The 19,181-nt window shown below is 35.5% G+C and overlaps 1 protein-coding gene across 12 annotated transcripts in view; it reads right to left on the bottom strand.

The window, feature by feature from the left end:
• LCORL (ligand dependent nuclear receptor corepressor like) overlaps positions 1-19,181 on the bottom strand; it is a 172,296-nt gene that overhangs the window by 136,950 nt on the left and 16,165 nt on the right. The window contains exon 1 of one of the 12 annotated variants that reach the window (XM_073237784.1): positions 4,843-5,400. The exons of the other annotated variants lie outside the window; for them this stretch is intronic. Within the exon in view, the coding sequence (XP_073093885.1) occupies positions 4,843-4,867 (25 nt within the window). The 5' untranslated portion in view covers positions 4,868-5,400. Of the gene's footprint in view, positions 1-4,842; positions 5,401-19,181 lie in introns of those variants that run through there. 12 annotated transcript variants of the gene reach the window in all.

The raw sequence follows: 19,181 nt of genomic DNA, 5'->3' as shown, positions 1-19,181 counted from the left end.
CTATTTTGTCTGATACTAGTATTGCAACACCTGCTTTTTTCTTCCTGTTGTTTGCATGAAGTATCTTTTTCCATCCCTTGACTTTTAATCTGTGCATGTCTTTGGGTTTGAGGTGAGTCTCTTGTAAGCAGCATATAGATGGGTCTTGCTTTTTTATCCATTCTATTACTCTGTGTCTTTTGATTGGTGCATTCAGTCCATTTACATTTAGGGTCATTATTGAAAGATATGTACTTATCGCCATTGCAGGCTTTACATTTGTGGTCACCAAAGTTTCAAGGTTAGCTTCTTTACTATCTTACTGTCTAACTTAACTCGCTTATTGAGCTTTATAAACACTGTCTGATGATTCTTTATTTCTCTCCTATCTTATTCCTTCTTCTTCATTCTTCATATGTTGGGTGTTTTGTTCTGTGCTCTTTTTAGGAGTGTTCCCATCTAGAGCAGTCCCTCTAAGATACCCTGTAGAGGTGTTTTGTGGGAGGCAAATTCCCTCAACTTTTGCTTGTCTGGGAATTGTTTAATCCCTCCTTCATATTTAAATGATAATCGTGTTGGATACAGTATTCTTGGTTCAAGGCCCTTCTGTTTCATTGCATTAAATATATCATGCCATTCTTTCTGGCCTGTAAGGTTTCTGTTGAGAAGTCTGATGATAGGCTGATAGATTTTCCTTTGTAGGTGACCTTCTTTTTCTCTCTGGCTGCCTTTAATACTCTGTCCTTGTCCTTGATTTTTGCCATTTTAGTTATTATGTGTCTCGGTGTTGCCATCCTTGGGTCCCTTGTCATGGTAGTTCTGTGTGCTTCTGTGGCCTGAGGGGCCACATCCTCCCCCAGTTTGGGGAAGTTTTCAGCAATTATTTCTTCAAAGACACTTTCTATCCCTTTTTGTCTCTCTTCTTCTTCTGGTACTCCTATAATGCGAATATTGTTCTGTTTTGATTGGTCACACAGTTCTCTTAATATTGTTTCATTTCTAGAGATCCTTTTATCTCTCTGTGTCAGCTTCTCTGCATTCCTGTTCTCTGATTTCTAGTCCATTAATGGTCTCTTCCATCTCGTCCATTCTTCTTTGAAGTCCTTCCAGAGATTGTTTTATTTCTGTATTCTCCCTCCTTCGTTCTTGCATATTTCTCTGCAAGTCCATCAGCATGGTTATAACTTTTGTTTTGAAGTCTTTTTCAGGAAGATTGGTTAAATCTATCTCCCCAGATTCCTTCTGAGGTGAGGATGTCTGTGTTAGGTCTGTATCAAATTTTTTTGCCTTTTCATGTTGACAGATGCAGTGGTATGCTGTTGACTTGTCTGTCAGCTGGGAGAGCCAAGACCCTTTCCACTTGCTCCTGGCCTTTCTTTACTGGGACAACGGCAACCCCTAACAGCTTGTGTTGGGCAGCTGAGTGTAGACTGGGTCTCTGTTTCTTGCCTGGCCACTATGGAGGAAGCTCCCTTGCTGTGGGCATGGCCAGCCTCAGGCTGCTGCACTGCTATGGCAGGGCCATGCCGGATGGGGGATGGGCAGGGACTGTTTATCGCCATGAGGGGTCTCAGAGCTGCTGCCCAGAGGGTTAGTGTGCCCGGATTTCCCCAGGATTCTCAGCTGCTGGGCTAAGTGTCCCGGGACACTTCCGTCCAGCTGTGTGGTCCCTGTCCCTTTAAGACTTTCAAAAAGCACTCGCTTTTCTTTGTCCCAGGTGTGCCGGCTGCAGGGACCCACTCACAGGTTTTTACTGTCCCGTTTCACTAGTTTCCCATGCTCCTCACACTGTGTGTCTGCACTCTGGGTGCGGATGGCTGGGGTTGGGTGTTTAGCAGTCCTGGGCTCCCTCTCCCTCCCTGCTCTGACTCCTCTCCTCCCACTGGGAGCTGGGGTGGGGGGCGTTTGGGTCCCGTCGGGCCTGGGTTTGTATCTTATCCCCTTTGCGAGGCGCTCGGTTGTTCTCACGGGTGTGGATGTAGTCTGGCTGTTGTTCTGTATCTTCTGGTCTCTTTTAGGGATAGTTGTATTTGTTGTATTTTCAAAAATATATATGTTTTTGGGAGGAGATTCCCACTGTCTATTCATGCTGCCATCTTGGCTCCCCCCATGTTGACCATCTTTTATGTGCTTACTAACATACATATATCTCTGTTCAAATCTTTTGCACAATTTTTTATTTTGTTTGACCTCTTATCATTTAGTTATAAGAAGTTTTTTGGTTGTTTTTAAGTATATTCTGGAAATAATCCTTTCATCTGGTAACACATTCTATATTTCTTCCCTGTCTATAGCCTGCCCTTTTATCTTCTTACTGGCATCTTTCAAAGAACAAGTTAATTGTGATGAAGATCAATTTACCTTTTTTTTTTCTTTACCGTTGTTGTTTTGTGATGTAAGAAACCTTTCTCCACCCCAAGGCTTCAAAGGTTCTCTCTTAAAAGTTGTACAGATTTAAGTTTTACATTTAGTTTTGTGGTCAATTTTGATTATTATTTTGTGAGTGTATGTGCAAATGTTGTGATATGATATCTTTTCTCTATTCTGGTATCTATTTGATCCAGCAACATTTGTTGAAACATTTGTTTCCTTCCTACATTCTTCATTTCCCTCATTATGATCATGTTATCCTTTTAACCCTTGAGTATATTGAGCAGGTTTAATAAAAAAGTTTTAACATCCTTATCTGCTAATATCTATTATTTCTGGTTCTAATTCTGTTGACATTTCTCCTAATTATGAGCTATATTTTCCTTTTTTGCATATCTAGTAATTTTATTTGGTTGCTAGATATTTAATTTTACCTGTGAGTGCTAGATTTATTTTCTCCTTTAAGAATACCACATTTGATTTTCTTAGGAAGTTAAGATACTTGAAGATCATTTTGAGACTTTAAAAAAAGGTTTTTGGGGCAAAAGCAGAAAAGTCTTTCCACTACTACATGTAGCTTTATTTGATGTCCACTGAATTCCAGGTGGGAACCTGCATTATTCCCAGTCCTGTTTGAGCTCTGGAAACTGTTTGGATAGCTCACTGGTAACTGTTTTTACTAAAGGTGTTATCAAAACTTGTGGAATGCCATCCTACATATGCATGGATTGGTTTTCAGCCAAAGATCCAAGGGCACCCCATGCTGGCTTCTTGGGCTCCTTCTCTGTGTAGCTCCCTTCTTTCCAGTATTATGTCTGTTACGCCACAATTCCTAGCCACTTACAGCTCCCTGAATGTCAATAACTGTCTTCTCAAGTCAGCGAGACCACTGGGTTCTTTCTGGGTAGAGCGTGCCTATGCTATAGTCTGAAAATTATCCCCAGGCAATAAGCTGCAGTGATCCCAGAGCCTGTATCATTAGTTTCCTTTTTCTCAGGGACCACAGTCCTGTGCTATTTCCCAATATCTGAAATAATTTGTCCTAAATATACAGTTCATTTTTCTAGCTATCTACAACACACAAAAAATCCAAAACTTCTTACTTCCTCATGGTTAGGGGTAGAAGTTCATCTCTGACTTATTAATAGTTTAATTTATACAAGTTTTATTATGATCTTTTTTAAATATTTAACATCTTTTATACAGTTCCTTATTCCTTACAAATATCTAGGTCTGTCATTTCCTCTAATATGGTAAACATGAGTTATTTTAAAAATCACTATTTGATTATTCCATTATATTATGTTGTATGGGTCTGTTCTGTTGTCCTGATGGTACTTACTCACCTTTCCTTGTTTCTTCATGCACTTAAATTCAGTATTTACTGGCTCTTGCCCACTACAGATTAAAAATTTCCTAAGGCCTAGGATGGATGTACCCTCCTCCAGACATGCATAACATTGCTTCCAGAAGGCAGCTAAGGATACAACAGTTAGACCATCTTGTGGTAGGAAAAATGATGAATGGCCCCACAGAGACACCCATGTTCTTATTATACTCAGTGCCCATGAATAAATTATGTTACATGGCAAGGAGGAATTAAAGTTGCAGATGGCATTTAGACTACTAACCAGATGATCTTAAAATAATATTGGGGTGCATCCAACATAATCAAAAGGATATATAAATTGGGAAGAGGAAGGCAGAAGAGTCAGGCAAGAGAAAGCATCATGAGAAAGACTCAACTAGTCAATGCTGACTTTAAAGATGCAAGGAGACCACGAGCAATGGAATGCTGGAAGCCTCTAAAAGTTGGAAAATAGAATAAAATGGATTCTGCCCTAAAGCCTTCATAAAGGAATACAGACCTGCCAACAGTTTGGTTTTAACCCACTGGGGCCCACTTGAGACTTCTGACCTCCAGAACTCTTAAGGTAATAAATTAATGCTGTCTTAAACTATTAAATTTGTGTTAATTTGTAACAACAGCAAAGGAAGTTAATACATACTTGTCTTTGTTCATTTGGGCTACTACAACAAAATGCCAGAAACTATAGCTTATAAACAACAAACATTTATTTCACACAGTTCTGGAAGCTGCATGTCCAAGACCAGGGGACAGCATGGTCAGATTCTGGTCAGATTACAGAAGGTCAACTTATTCCTGTGTCTTATTTACATAGTGGAAGGGGCAAGCTACTTCCTTCATGGAAAAAAAAAGGGGGGTGGGGGGTGCTAATCCTATCATGTCAGCTCCAGCCTCAGGACATAACCACCTGAAGGCTCTACCTCCTAATACCCTAACTTTGCACATTAGGTTTTCAACATATGAAATTTGGTGTGGGGGGGGGGGGGGGAGACACAAACATTCAGATCATAGGAATACTTATATCTAATTTCATAGCTTGACTTCCTTGATTGACTCAGGCTACATGTAGATCTGCTACAGGGCCAGTTTGACAAATTCGATCTCAGATATTTTTCTCCCTTTACTTTTTCCTTTTCCTGCTCTGACCATCAGGCAACATTCTGGACTGCAGAGATGAAGGATGATTTAGGTCTGGTTACTTTTACCCCGACGGCATGGCTCTTGGAAGTCTCAGGTTAATCTGGGGAAGATCTCCCATGAGAATATCTACCTTGGTCAGGCCCAAGAAGCTGAATTCTGATGTTTTGTCTAGTCAGCTAGGAAAGTACAAAAATATGGTATTAACACAACTTGAAGATTAAACAGCTTTTTACCTCTCATTTTCTACCATTTTTACTTACCCCTAACATCATTGTGGGTATTTCCAACTGTTTTCTTTTTAGCTCTTTTTAATTTATTGTTTTAGTTAAGGCCTCTAGCTATGTTGAACAGAACTGGTAAGATATTAAATCACATACACAAGAACAAACATAAAGAGTTACAGCACATTTCACATCCAAAATTTCACATCACATTTGGCATAATAAACTATGCCAAAGAGGAAGACAGAAAACAATCAAGAGACATCTTTAAAGTGCTGAAAGAAACTGTCAATCCAGAATTCTATACCCAGCAAAAATATCTTTCAAAAATGAAGGTGAAATAAAGACATTTCCGACAATAAAACAAAAAACAAAAAAACTGAAAAGACATAGTTATCAGAAGATCTGCACTATAAGAAATATTAAAGGAAATTCTTTAAGCAGAAGAAATACAGAAATACACAAAGAAATGAAGATTCCCTAAAAATGGTTAAGATGAAAGTAAATATAAAAGATATTTTTCCAATTTCAAATTCTCTAAAAGATTATCAACTATTTATAATAAAAATAATAGTATTATTGAACAGTATGTAAAATTTTGCATATCATAAAACTGATAAAGGATTCATATCTAGACTATATGAAGAATTCTTAATATTCAGTAAGAAAACAACTCAAAATTTTTCTTAAATGGCTAAAAGATTTGAACAAACAGATCACCAAGGAAGACAGTGATGGCAAATAAGCACATGAAAAAAAGCTCAACTTCATTTATCATTGACATTTGAATTAAAATCCCAATAAAATATCACCACAAACCTTGTAGAATGTCTGAAAAGAAAGTGCTACTACCACATGCTGGTTAAGGATGCACAGCAACTGGATTTCTCATAAACTGCTTGTAGGAATGTAAAATGACACAATAACTTTGGAAAAGAGTTTAATTATTTCTGTTAAACATATACTACCACATGACCCACAGTCCCACTCCTAGATATTTATCCAACAGAAATGAAAATACCTTTATACAAAATAATGTATGAAAGTGTGAATGGAGTCTTTATTCACAATTACCCAAAACTGGAAACAACTCCAATACCCTTCAACTGCTGAATGGATTAAAAAAAAAAAAAAGTACAACGGAATACTACTCAGCAAATGGAAAAAACTAATATATTCAGCAACATGGGTATATCTTAAATACATAGTTAACTGAAGGAAGCCAGCCTCAAAAGTACATACTGCATGATTTCATTTATACAACACACTGGAAAAAGCAAAAGTGTAGGGATAAAAAGTAGATCAATGGTTACCAGTGCCTGGATGCAGGTAAGGAGATGACCACCGAGTAGCACAAAAGAACTTTTGGGGATGATGAAACTGTTCTGTATCTTTACTGTTGAGCAGTTATCCAACTTTTTGTGTGTCAGAACTCACAGAACTGTAGTCTGTAAATTTGATCTTAATAAACTATGCCAAAAATATGTTTTTTAAATATGGCGTAGGAGATGGTTATTGAAGCAGAAAAAAGTGAAGATCATTACTGAAAATCAAATGAACTGTGAGGTTAGACAGCTTGGTGGAAAGGTAACTTGGCTTTCCACACGCTCATGGCATACTAAAACTTCCATGATCCTCAAAAATAAAGAGCCTTTTGTATAGGGGTAGAACAATGATTTGAAATCAAAAGCATGATACAGAGTACACAGAGAAAACCTTCCTTCAAAGAAAAAAAACGTTTTGAGACTAAAAGGATGAGAAGGCAAATATAAGGACAATGGTACATTCACATGAATGTAAGATTTTATAGAAAAGTTCATGAAATGACCTTAATACCTTCCCTGATAGGTGAAACTAACTTCTATATGAATAGATAGAAAGTAGAGGAAAATTAGAATACTATTTCTTACAGTGAAAGAATAAAAATAATTTATTTAAGTTACTCTAATTTACCTAGTCAAACCTCTCTCACCACTAGTGAGAGCTGCTTTAGTCAGGTGCTCTTATACTATCTCATTTCTATTTCCAAAACACTGCTCATTTCTTTTCCTTTGCCTCTGTAAGCCTCTACTCCTGTTCTTTTCCATCCCTTTTGCCTAATTCAAATCCTAGGTCTCCTAAGAAAGTACTCCTAATTAAACCATTCTTCATTAATAGCTGTTTTGTCTTTAAATGCCTGCTTTATTTCTGCCACACAACTTCAGTTACCTAAGTTACATTAATGAAGCCTTTCCAACCCCAAGTGCAGTTAAACTTAACTAAGTTCAGAAACCTGGGGTTTCTGGTTGTTATACCTTTCAGTTTGAAAATCTGAAACCAAAAACATCTTGGGAAATTATGTTTCATAATCCATAAAGTGGCATTCTAATATTTGGCATCTGAGCACATCCCATGAGAGGTTCATATTGCTGGACAGGTTAACAAACACTAAGCCAAACAAAGACAGAAACAGTAAGCCCACCTCTATTTAGAAGATACATCCAGATCTTCGGTTCAGAAAATACAGTCACCAAATCTATTACAAACAGGCAATAAGCACATGTCTTTTTTTTCCTTCCCTAGGATAAAAGACCAGCCCTGGATAAAAATTTGAAGGCCTTCCCAGCAAAAAAAAAAAATAAAACCAACACATTTTCCTTTCTTATGTTCTCTTTGGCCCACTAATACCATTTGTGAAGGCCTAAACTTATGCTGAATCTAATCTCTCCTCATCCTGATCAATGTTATATCTGAACTTAGAAGTGAAGCATAACAAGTGGTGGTGAGATACAAGTAGTGTGGGTAACTGAAATAGAACAGAGCTACAACTTGCTAGTGATTAGTAACCATATTATAACTTGAGGGTAGGTACCATGTTGATGCTTTCTTCATTCCCCACTCTGCTTATCATAATGCTATTGAAGTTGACCTGATGGCTACAAGCTTAATACTCTATCTTTGCAATAAAATTCCATCTGATATGATGCTCTTCTACCTGTAAATTTACTTTCAGACAGACTCGAGTTGCTAGATTCAATTTTGTTTTAAAATCTCATTAAATGCATGCAATTATCAGTCAAGCAGCAAATCTGATAGCTTTGACCTATATAACATACAAACTGTCTTTTCTTAAGGTCACCATTATCTAATGAAGTGCTTCTTCAGTCAGTACAGAAGATAAATCCATTTAAGTGTACCTTTACTTTCACAGTGGTAAATCCATGCACCATACTCAATATAAAACTTCAGTGAATAAAACTGTAATTTATACAAAATCTCAATACTTTGTATCTGCTGAATCTTGCTATTTAAACACTGATTCATAATTAAAATGCAATAAACATTAGGGCAAAAGGTAAGAATTCAGACTTTGTGGCTGGTGGAGACAGGAAAAGATGGTGTCAGGTAAAGTTTTCCAGAAATGGTAAGATCCAAACTGAGTCTTAATGGAAAAATGAAAGTTAACAAGGCAAAGCAAGCAAGGGCACATTACACATTTAGAAAAGGAGAGCAACATAGATGAAGATATAGGGAAAAGAGAGCTTAATATGCTCAAGAAGAGCACTATCCAATAGAACTTTATGTAATGATGGAAATGTTCTTTGTGTTATTCAGTACAGGAGTTGTGGAACTGATCTTTAAACGTTATTTAGTTTTAATTAACTTAAACAGCCATGTCTTGAAATTGAAAAAGTATGACAAAAATTTTAAATGTGATGTGGAAGATAACATAAACAGGTAGAGATGTGCAAAATAGAGGCCCTGAAAGGCCCAACATATTTTGCCAAGTAGTTGATTTTATCCTGAAATCCTGAATGAGCCATGGTAGGCTCTTAAGCAGTCAAGAGACAGGATTAACTTTGTATCCAGAGAAGATCATCATATTTTCCATATAGATGAAAATGGGAGCAAAATCAAGAGAATGATTAGAAAATTTGTAGAAATACAGCAGAGGAAAAGCAAGAACATCAATTTAGGTAGGAGAAGTACTTAAGAGAAAGAGGATAGCTTTGAGAAATATAACTAAATGAAAATAACAAGTAAATGATGACATAGTATCATTATTTTATGGTAGGAATAAGAGGAGTAAAGATTTATGGCTTGAGAAATTGAGTGAATAAACATTCACTGAGACAGGAAATCCATGAAGTGTTTTTGTTTTGCTTTGTTTCATTTTATATGATTGGTAGGTATAAAAAGAGTTCATTTTTGGACATACTAACTTGATGTGTGGGCATATATTAACACATCCAGAGGCAGAAACACACACTTAGAGGTTGTCAGCGCATAGACTAAAGAATGAAGTCCTATCTTCTAATTAATTAAAACAGCAGAATTGCTGGATCATATGGTAGCTCTATTTTAGTCTTCAAGTATCAGAATAAAAATGTTTATATTACCACCTAGAAGTTTTGTCTATTTTAATTGTTAGTATTATAAATATTTTATTATTTTCACTATAAATATTCAGTATTTCAGTATACAGTAGAAGAAAAATCAGAATGTCATCTGGAACCATATAATCCCCTGGTCACCACCCCTGCCAATTGTCAAACCCTAAAAAAATGCCATACTGTACCACACCTCAGGCATTCACACAGAGCTGTTCCTTCGCAATACATTCCAACTCCCACTCCCAGCCTCAAAATATGTCTGGATAACTCCTACTAATTCTTAAAATCTTGGTTTTAAGAATCCTTGAAACCATAAAAGTCCTAGAAGAAAACATAGGGAGAAAGCTCTTGGTCACTGGCAATGATTTTTTTTTTGGATATGACACCAAAAGCACAGGCAACAAAAGTCTGAGTAAGTAAATAAGACTACATCAAACTAAAAAGCTTTTGCACAGCAAAGGAAACAATCAACAAAATGAAAGACAACATATAGAAAATATTTACAAACCATGTATCTATTAAAGTATATAAAGAACTCATAAAACTCAGTAACAAAAAAACAAACAAAATGGGCAGGGGAACCAATAGACATTTTTCCACAGAAGATATACAAACGGCCAACAGGTATAGGATAAGGTGCTCAAAGTCACAAATCAGGGAAATGCAAATTCAAACCACAATGAAATATCACCTCACACTTGTTAGGATATCAAAAAGATAAGAGATAACAGGTATTAGTGAAAATGTGGAAAAAAGGGAACCCTTGTGCGCCCTTGGTGGCCATACAAATTGGTAAAACCACTGTGGAAAAGCACTGTGGAGGTTCCTCAAAAAACTAAAAATAGAACTACCATATGATCCAGCAATTCCACTTATGGGTATATATCTGAAGGAAATGAAATCAATAATATCTCAAAGAGATATCTGCACCCCTATGTTCACTGCAGCATTATTTACAACAGCCAAAACATGGAAACAACTTAAGTATACATTAGTAAATGACAAAAAAGATGGGGTGTATATAGACCATGGAATATTATTCAGCCATGGGAAAGAAGGAAATCCTGCCATTTTTGACAACATGGATAGATCTAGAAGACATTTTGTTAAGTGAAATGAGCCAGACAGAAAGACGAATACTGTACAATCTCACTTTAATGTGGAATTTTAAAGAAGTAGAACTCAGACACAGAGCAGAATGGTGCTTACCATGGGCTGGGGACTGGGGATTAGATGCTAATCAAAGAGTATAAGCCTTCAATTTTAAAATGAATAAGCTCTGGGGATCTGATACACAGCACAGTGACCATAGTTAGCAATACTGTGTGGTATACTTGAAATTTGCTAAGAGAAAATTTTTAAGCTTTCTAAAATCACACACACAAAAAAAAGGAATTACATGAAGTGATGGATGTGTTAATTAACCCGATTGTGGTAATCGCTGCACAAGGTATACATATGTCAAATCATCACATCATATACTTTAAATATATACAATTATACTTGTCAATTACATAAAGCTGGGGGAAAAATAATCAGTCTCAATTTGAAGCTTAGTCTAATTTAATCTAGCTTTAGACTAGGTTAGACCCATTGTTACATGACGTATATTATATAATACTCTGTATTATTCCCTTTGGAGCATTTAATCACAATTCTAATGAATTACATGTAATTTTTTAAATATCTCTTCCCAACTAATCAATTATTCATTTAACAAATATGTGCATGCCTACCAGGTGTGCCAGAAGCTGGTGATACATTGATGAGTAAGAAGAGACTAGAACTCTGCCCTCAACTCAAACTGGAGGAAGGGAAGTGATGGGGGGAAAAACAACATAAAAACTTATTGGATATTTTTATTTGATAAATGCCACAAAATTTTATAAGTTTGAAAAAGGAAGTGACCATGTCATCTTATGTGCTATGCTAGCCCTAGTGTCTAGCCCTTGTAAGGCAGTTGAAAAAATGTTTGAGGGAAAAACTTCACTCTGAGACCAAAGACATTCATTCTCAAAGTTAGAACACAGCCCAATTTGTAAGTTTAAAACTGTGTTATTAATAATTATTCTTCTTCACATCAAGTGTCTCTATGAAATCCATAGCCACTTATGTATTTACATCCTACCTTGTTCTAAGAAGACAGACTCATGTTTTGTCTTGCATAGTTTAGCACTTTTTCTATTTTTTAGAATCTAAGATCCTTTAGTTTTAGTGTAACCACTGTCTCTTAAGCAGTTTCTTAGTATTGTGTTCTTTCTGTAAGCATATGTTAAATATATTTTCTACTATGATAGAAGGATTGTGGCGCCTCTATTAATAAAGGTGTCTCTATTTCAAGTTTCTGAAGTCTCCTTAATCACCAAACATGAACAAATAATTGGAACTACTGTTACCTACTGGTATTAAGGATGCTGTTAAACACCCTAGAATACACAGGACAACTCCCCACAACAAAGAACTGTCCAGTGCCAAGGCTAGTTTGAAACTCAGTGTTAAGGAAACCGGGTCAACATGTCTGAACAGACACTAAGAGAAAAACTAAGAGAATACCTCAATTATCCACCTCTTTCTCTAATTGACACTTATGCAACAAATGGTAACCAAATTAGTCATAAAGAATCATGAAGGAATCAGTACATGTACAAGATAAATGTTTGTCCTGTTCAAGACTTAAAAAACAGTTGATTGACACTAGAATAATTACTTCACTGTACTTACATGCTTCTCAGTTATTATTGGGGAAATTGGTCTGATCCTCTCACTAAGAACTACTGTGATTCCAATTTTTATATCTAATATGATTCTGTTTTGCACTCTTATACAATAAGGATGATAAGATACGCATTAAGGTCCAGGTTGGAGTCCCAATTTTGCCATTATACCAGCTGTGTGATCTTAGAAAAATGATGTAACTTCTCTGAATTACTAATCCTTTTTCTGTAAGACTTGGAGTATCATCAATACTTCATATGTTTAAGATTTAATAATTATATTCAAACATTTAATAAAACCCATACATCTCAGATGCAGAGTTAATCTGTATGGAATTTCTTAATAAAACATAAAGCAATAAACAAATGTGAAAAATAATCAGAAACTAGAAATACACAATTCAGGTATCTGAGGTAGATTTTACTCCTACCTGAGTACACAGGCACAAATTCAGGATATACATTCTGACCAGTCTGTGTCCGTATTATGTCCCCTTCCCCTTATCTTTTACTAAGTATGCAAGTTACTCTGATCAAGTTATAATACTAGGATATTCATATTTTATAGTACTGATAATGTTTATTTAAGTAAACCTGATTAAGTGAAACAACCAGACATATACAAATGAAAAGACAAGATATGGGATAATAATATGCTTTAGGAAGACAATTAAAATAATTTAAACAGAAGATGTGTTGGGCACTTAACATAACCAGACAGAAAAATTCAATGTGTAACTTTTACAAAAGACATCTAATATATAAAGTATACCTGACTCTTACAATGATATAACTTAATAGAAATTAGCCTATAAATGCTTTACAGAAGGTAGCAAGAGAAAAATATATACCTCCAGGACGGAGGAAAAGGAATGGGACTGGCAAAAGAGAGATGAAAATTTCAATCTTATCTGTTATGTTTTATTCCTTAAGATGCAAGGTACTTGGATATATTATATTACTCTGTAAATTTTTTGGAGGCCTGAAATAGTTTACAAATTGAAAAATGTTTTATAATTCCAAACAGTAAATCTGTTACCTTAAAGATTCATACCTACTGAACATTATTTAAGCAGTACAGAAAATATGAAGTTTACAGGAGTCTCTCTCTGATTACCAAGACTCTTATAATGAATATTGGAATACTGTTCTGATCAACTATCACCACATAAAAGAGCACAAGACTATAATAACTGTGCTTAAAACTCTTCAATGGGGCTCTACTGCTTAAAAGGTGAATTATAAATGTTCTAAAATAGCATACACAGCCTTCCCTGATCTAGCCCATGCCTATTCTCCAACCTCATTTTATGTAATTCCATCATAATTAAATTACATGCCACTTATAAGAAACTAAACCATTATGTCATTTACGTATATGAGCTGTTTGCACGTTGCCTATCTGAAATGCCTTTTCCCCATTTTTGTTCATCTGCCAAGTGTCCAAAGTAACCTTTTCTTCCAGCTTTACAATCAGCTGAATAATTAACCATATTGGGCAGTAGTTTGTTCATGTGTAAAATACACAGATTTGGTATACAAATCTGTTTAAATGGTGTCACAAATACTTTTCCAATCTTACTTATCAGAATTCATTGTTACCAGAACCACATTTTCCAAGTCTATTCATACCCTAATTTGAGACTTTCTGTTGTTGTAAAGGAAAGGGAGTTCGATGTTTAGCTGCTGGACAACAGGGACAGCATTACTGCCTCTGTATTATCCAGAGGATCTGTCACAGTGATTTGCTTAATAAATGCAGATAAACTTCATGGCTGACAAAGGATTTGGCTGAAAGTAGAGAGGGGCCATCTATACTTAACACAATGTTTTTTCAATAAAGAGGTGGAAGAGTTTTTAAATAATAAGAAAGATGACTAATATAAAAATGAGCATTTGTGGCAAATAACAGTGTTAACAGACTAAAGCAGGTGACAAAGTCTTCATGTACTCAAAAACATTTTTCTTAAACCACTAATAAACTATGACCTGTCTAAAAGTCATAGTTTAGTGGGAGAAAAAGACAAAGCAGCAGGTCAAGATCAATAAATATATAAAATGCCTGAGACCAGCAAGAAAAGAGCTAAAAACCTAAGATAAAGTGTGAAAATAAGATGGTAGGAAGTACATTATCTAATGGGGGGTGGGAAACAAGTGTTAGTAACAGGCATAGTGGTTAAAGCAAAGATGAAAATTTTAACTTCAAAGACGACAAATTCAAGATGAAAAAGGTTAAAAATGAAAAAAGAAAACACATACAAATTAAAGAAATACTCAAGTATAAAAAGTACAGAATAAACAACTTGGTAATTGGCCCCCCACATAGCCAAAGCAATCCTGAGAAGGAAGAATAAAGTAGGGGGGATTACGCTCCCTGACTTCAAGCTCTACTACAAAGCCACAGTAATCAAGACAATTTGGTACTGGCACAAGAACAGACCAATAGACCAATGGAACAGACTAGAGAGCCCAGATATAAACCCAAGCAAGCATATATGGTCAATTAATATACGATAAAGGAGCCATGGATATACAATGAGGAAATGACAGCCTCTTCAACAACTGGTGTTGGCAAAACTGGACAGCTACATGCAAGAGAATGAAACTGGATTATTGTCTAACCCCATACACAAAAGCAAACTCAAAATGGATCAAAGACCTGAATGTAAGTCATGAAACCATAAAACTCTTAGAAGAAAACATAGGCAAAACTCTCTTGAATATAAACATAGGCAACTTTTTCCTGAATGCACCTCCTCAGGCAAGGGAAACAAAATAAAAAATGAACAAATGGGACTACATCATGCTAAAATGCTTCTGTACAGCAAAGGACACCATCAGCAGAACAAAAAGGTATCCTACTGTATGGGAGAATAAATTTGTAAATAACATATCCGACAAAGGGTTAACATCCAAAATACATAAAGAGCTCACACACTGTAACACCCAAAAAGCAAATAACCCTATTAAAAAATGGGCAGAGGATATGAACAACACTTCTCCAAAGAAGAAATTCAGATGGCCAACAGGCACACAATAAGATGCTCCACACTGTAATTATTAGGGAAATGCAAATTAAAACCACAATGAGATATCACCTCACACCAGTTAGGATGGCCAACATAGAAAGGACTAGGAACAAGTGCTGGGGAGGATGGGGAGAAAGGGGAACCCTCCTACACTGCTGGTGGGAATGTAAACTAGTTCAACCATTGTGGAAAGCAGTATGGAGGTTCCTCAAAAAGCTAAAAATAGAAATACCATTTGACCCAGGAATTTCACTCCTAGGAATTTACCCTAAGAGTGTAGGCTCCCAGTTTCAAAAAGACATATATATGCACCCATATGTTGATTGTAGCACTATTTACAATAGCCAAGAATGGAAGCAACCTAAGTGTCCAAAAGTGGATGAATGGATAAAGAAGATGTGGTACATATACACAGTGGAATATTATTCAGCCATAAGAAAACAAATCCTATCGTTTGCAACAACATGGATGGAGTACAGGGCATTATGCTCAGTGAAATAAGCCAGGTGGAGAAAGACAAGTACTAAATGATTTCACTCATCTGTGGAGCATAAGAAGAAAGCAAAAACTGAAGGAACAAAACAGCAGACTTACAGAACCCAAGAATGGACTAACAGTTACCAAAGGGAAAGGGACTGGGGAGGATGGGTGGGAATGGAGGGAGAAGGGGAATAAGGGGCATTACGATTAGCACACATAACGTAGCGGGGGGCATGGAGAGGTAGTATAGCACAGAGAAGACAAGTAGTCACTCTATAGCATCTTACTATACTGATGGACAGTCACTGTAACAAGGTATATGGTAGGGACTTGATAATGGGGGGAATCTAGTAACCACAATGTTGCTCATGTGATTTTATCATCATATTAATGATAACAAAGTAAAAAATAAAAAATTTAAAAAAACACACAAGGGGATGGGGGCAGGGGAGAACAGTCTATATTCCTTGAAATGTCAACTTACTTTTGATATAGTTTATCATTCATAACATTCTTGTCTTGGCACCAAGTGTCTTTTGACTATTGCCAAATTACCACCCTCAAAGGACAAATAATATTATTTGTCACAAATAAGTTTATTAAATGTGCCATGATTTATTAAGAAAATTTCTAAAAATATTTCACACAATACCTGTTGTGTGGTGGCATGAACATAAATAGGGATAACACAGATGCATAACAAATTTAAAAATTTAACACAACTTGATAACCTGTTTTATAGTAATTGTGTACCCTAAATGAAGAGAATAAAACAAAAGCAGACAGTAATGAAGAACATTAACCAGTTTCCATTAGATTTATGCTTATGTTTATTTTTTAGCAATGAATGAATGGATTTATTGAAAAAAAATTCTCAAGAATTATTTAAGTATTCAGTGAGTGTCACAAAGTCAGGGAGGAGAATATGCATGCTTTTTTCTTTACACACATACACACTTCAAACATGGTGGGAAATATAGCATAAATGTTTACAATAGAGGAAGGAGACAGTAATATCAGTGCACACAGAAAGGATAAAAATCCAAACATGGAGAGGCTAAGAAAGCTTCCTGGAAAAAAAACAAAGTGTAGTTAGTTAAAATGGGGTAGAAAAATAATCCCTAAATTGAACAATGGAAAAAATGCATAATGTGTAACAATGTTAGCTGTATTGTTTGTAACAATACAAACTGGAAAAAAACCAAATATCCTTTGAAACAAGAATAGATTTGTTATGACATATTTACATATTAGAATATTACAGAGCAATGGAAATGAATAAACTATATATAAAGGCAACCACTGAGTGACTCTTACAAACATAATACTGACTTAAGCTAAACACAAAAGAATAAATGCTATATAATTAAACAAAGTTTTCCAAAACAAGCAAAAATCATCTGTGATTTTAAGAAATCAGAATACTATTCATTTTGGGGAAGGTGTGAGGGGACTTCCGGGGCACTATACTTCTTGATCTGATGGTGGTTACAACAGTAGGCTTATTTTGTTCACTGAAGTGTAAGTCCATGATCTACACTTTTCTCTCTGTAGTTATCCATGAAAAAAATAAAGTTTACAAAAAGAAACGATAAATAGCAGCTACTGGAATCCAGAAAGAGAAAACAAATATGCAAATGCCCAGAAGCACAGTACCTGAGGATCCAAAAAGGGTTCAGTGTGACACCTCTGTAAAATGCAAAAAATAATACTTACACTCAAGTTTATTCTGTGGATTAAAGTATAGAATATGTGTAAAGTACATACCTGGCACACATATTAATAGGTGTTCAATAAATGTTAGCTGCTGTTATTACTATACTGCCATTACTGTACTACTGATAGAGCTGCTTGATGGTAGTACACAAGGTATAACAACAAACAAAAAAGCTAAGGCAGTACAGAGGCAGCAGGTAATGCTGGGCACTCTAAGCCTTACTATGAATTTAGACTCTATCCTAACATCACAGGGGAAACAATGAAAATTTTTACACAGAGAATAATATGATCACATTTAAGTTTAGGAAAATTATCCAAGGGAAGAAAATGTAAAGTCTAAAAATAAAAAATGGTATCAAGAAGAGACTATCAAAAAATCTTGAGAGAAGTCCAGCATAGAAAAAGGAAGAATGAAAAAAAAACCACTGATTTGAAAATCAATATGGAAAAACTTTTGAGAGAATAGCTTGTAACTTTAAGGTTACACAGTTAGTAAGAGACACCTAGAATAAGAAGAACTCTAAATTCACAATTTACTACAAAAATCTCAATTTAATACTTTTGATATAATGGCAACTTAAAGCACACAAATGTCAACAGGACATTTTCTTCAGCTGTTCATTAAAATGTTAAATATCTATATATATATTTTTACAAGTCTCCTGGCATCATCACATTGTTATTACTAAAGATAAATTACACACATACATCTATATCTATCTATATCTAGATATCTATACTTAAGTACCTCCGTTATCTCCATATATACCCATATATATCTATATCTCCTAAAACTGATTTTCCAATCCATAAATTAATTTGCTGTGGATTTTTAATAAATCCCCAAGACATAAATACCAAATTTTCACAAGTGTTAATGAAGAATTAATGTGAAAATGTGAATATTATTATTAACTTGTTATTTCAACAACAACCATATAAGATAAATGCTGAGGAATTCTGATACATTAGCTATATTCCTGTCAACTCAGTGGTTCCACAAGATCAAAAAATAATGAGCTGCTCTTTAGCATATGCAATGAGTCTATTAATAAGCAGTACTCTTTGGTCTGCTTGATGAATATAAAACATCAGATCAAAGACATACGCAGCAATAGTTTCTTATGGTTTTAGAGCAATTCAAGATGCAGAGATAGGAGAGAAAGATGTGGGGAGATGAAGGGAATGAGGAAGGGAAAGAGGGAGGAGAGAGAGAAAAAGGGAGGGAGGGGGAGAGAAAGAAAGAAAAAAGAGAAAGGAAGGAAGGAAGGAAGGAAGGGAGGGAGGGAGGGAAGGAAGGAAGGAAGGAAGGAAGGAAGGAAGGAAGGAAGGAAGGAAGGAAGGAAGGAAGGAAGGAAGGAAGGAAGGAAGGAAGGAAGGAAGGAAGGAAGGAAGGAAAGAAGGGAGAGAGGAAGGAAGAAAGAAGAAAGGAAGGGTTTCTGGGGTCTAGAACTCAACTTTTTTGGCTCATAATAAAACCATATACAACCAAAAATAGTTCATATTAAGTATAAAAAGCAAGCAGTAAAATGTCACGAATGTCATGTTTCTCAAAGCTCTGGCATAAATCTGCAAGTACTGCAACAAAATGTGTAATCTGAGTTTATTCATATTAGAACATGGAACAGATTACAGCATTTAGGCAACCAACATATAAAATACTCCTCCTGTTTTAAAATTTTGTATTAAAAATCAGGCCAGAATTTATAATATTATTAAAGCTGGGTCACAGGAATATGGAGATTCATTATGTGTTATTCTACTCTTGAACATATTTAAAATTCCTC

This window comes from Manis javanica, chromosome 5 (genome assembly GCF_040802235.1).
Source record: "Manis javanica isolate MJ-LG chromosome 5, MJ_LKY, whole genome shotgun sequence".
Lineage (NCBI taxonomy): Eukaryota > Metazoa > Chordata > Mammalia > Pholidota > Manidae > Manis > Manis javanica.
This window is presented reverse-complemented; position numbering and strand designations above follow the sequence as displayed.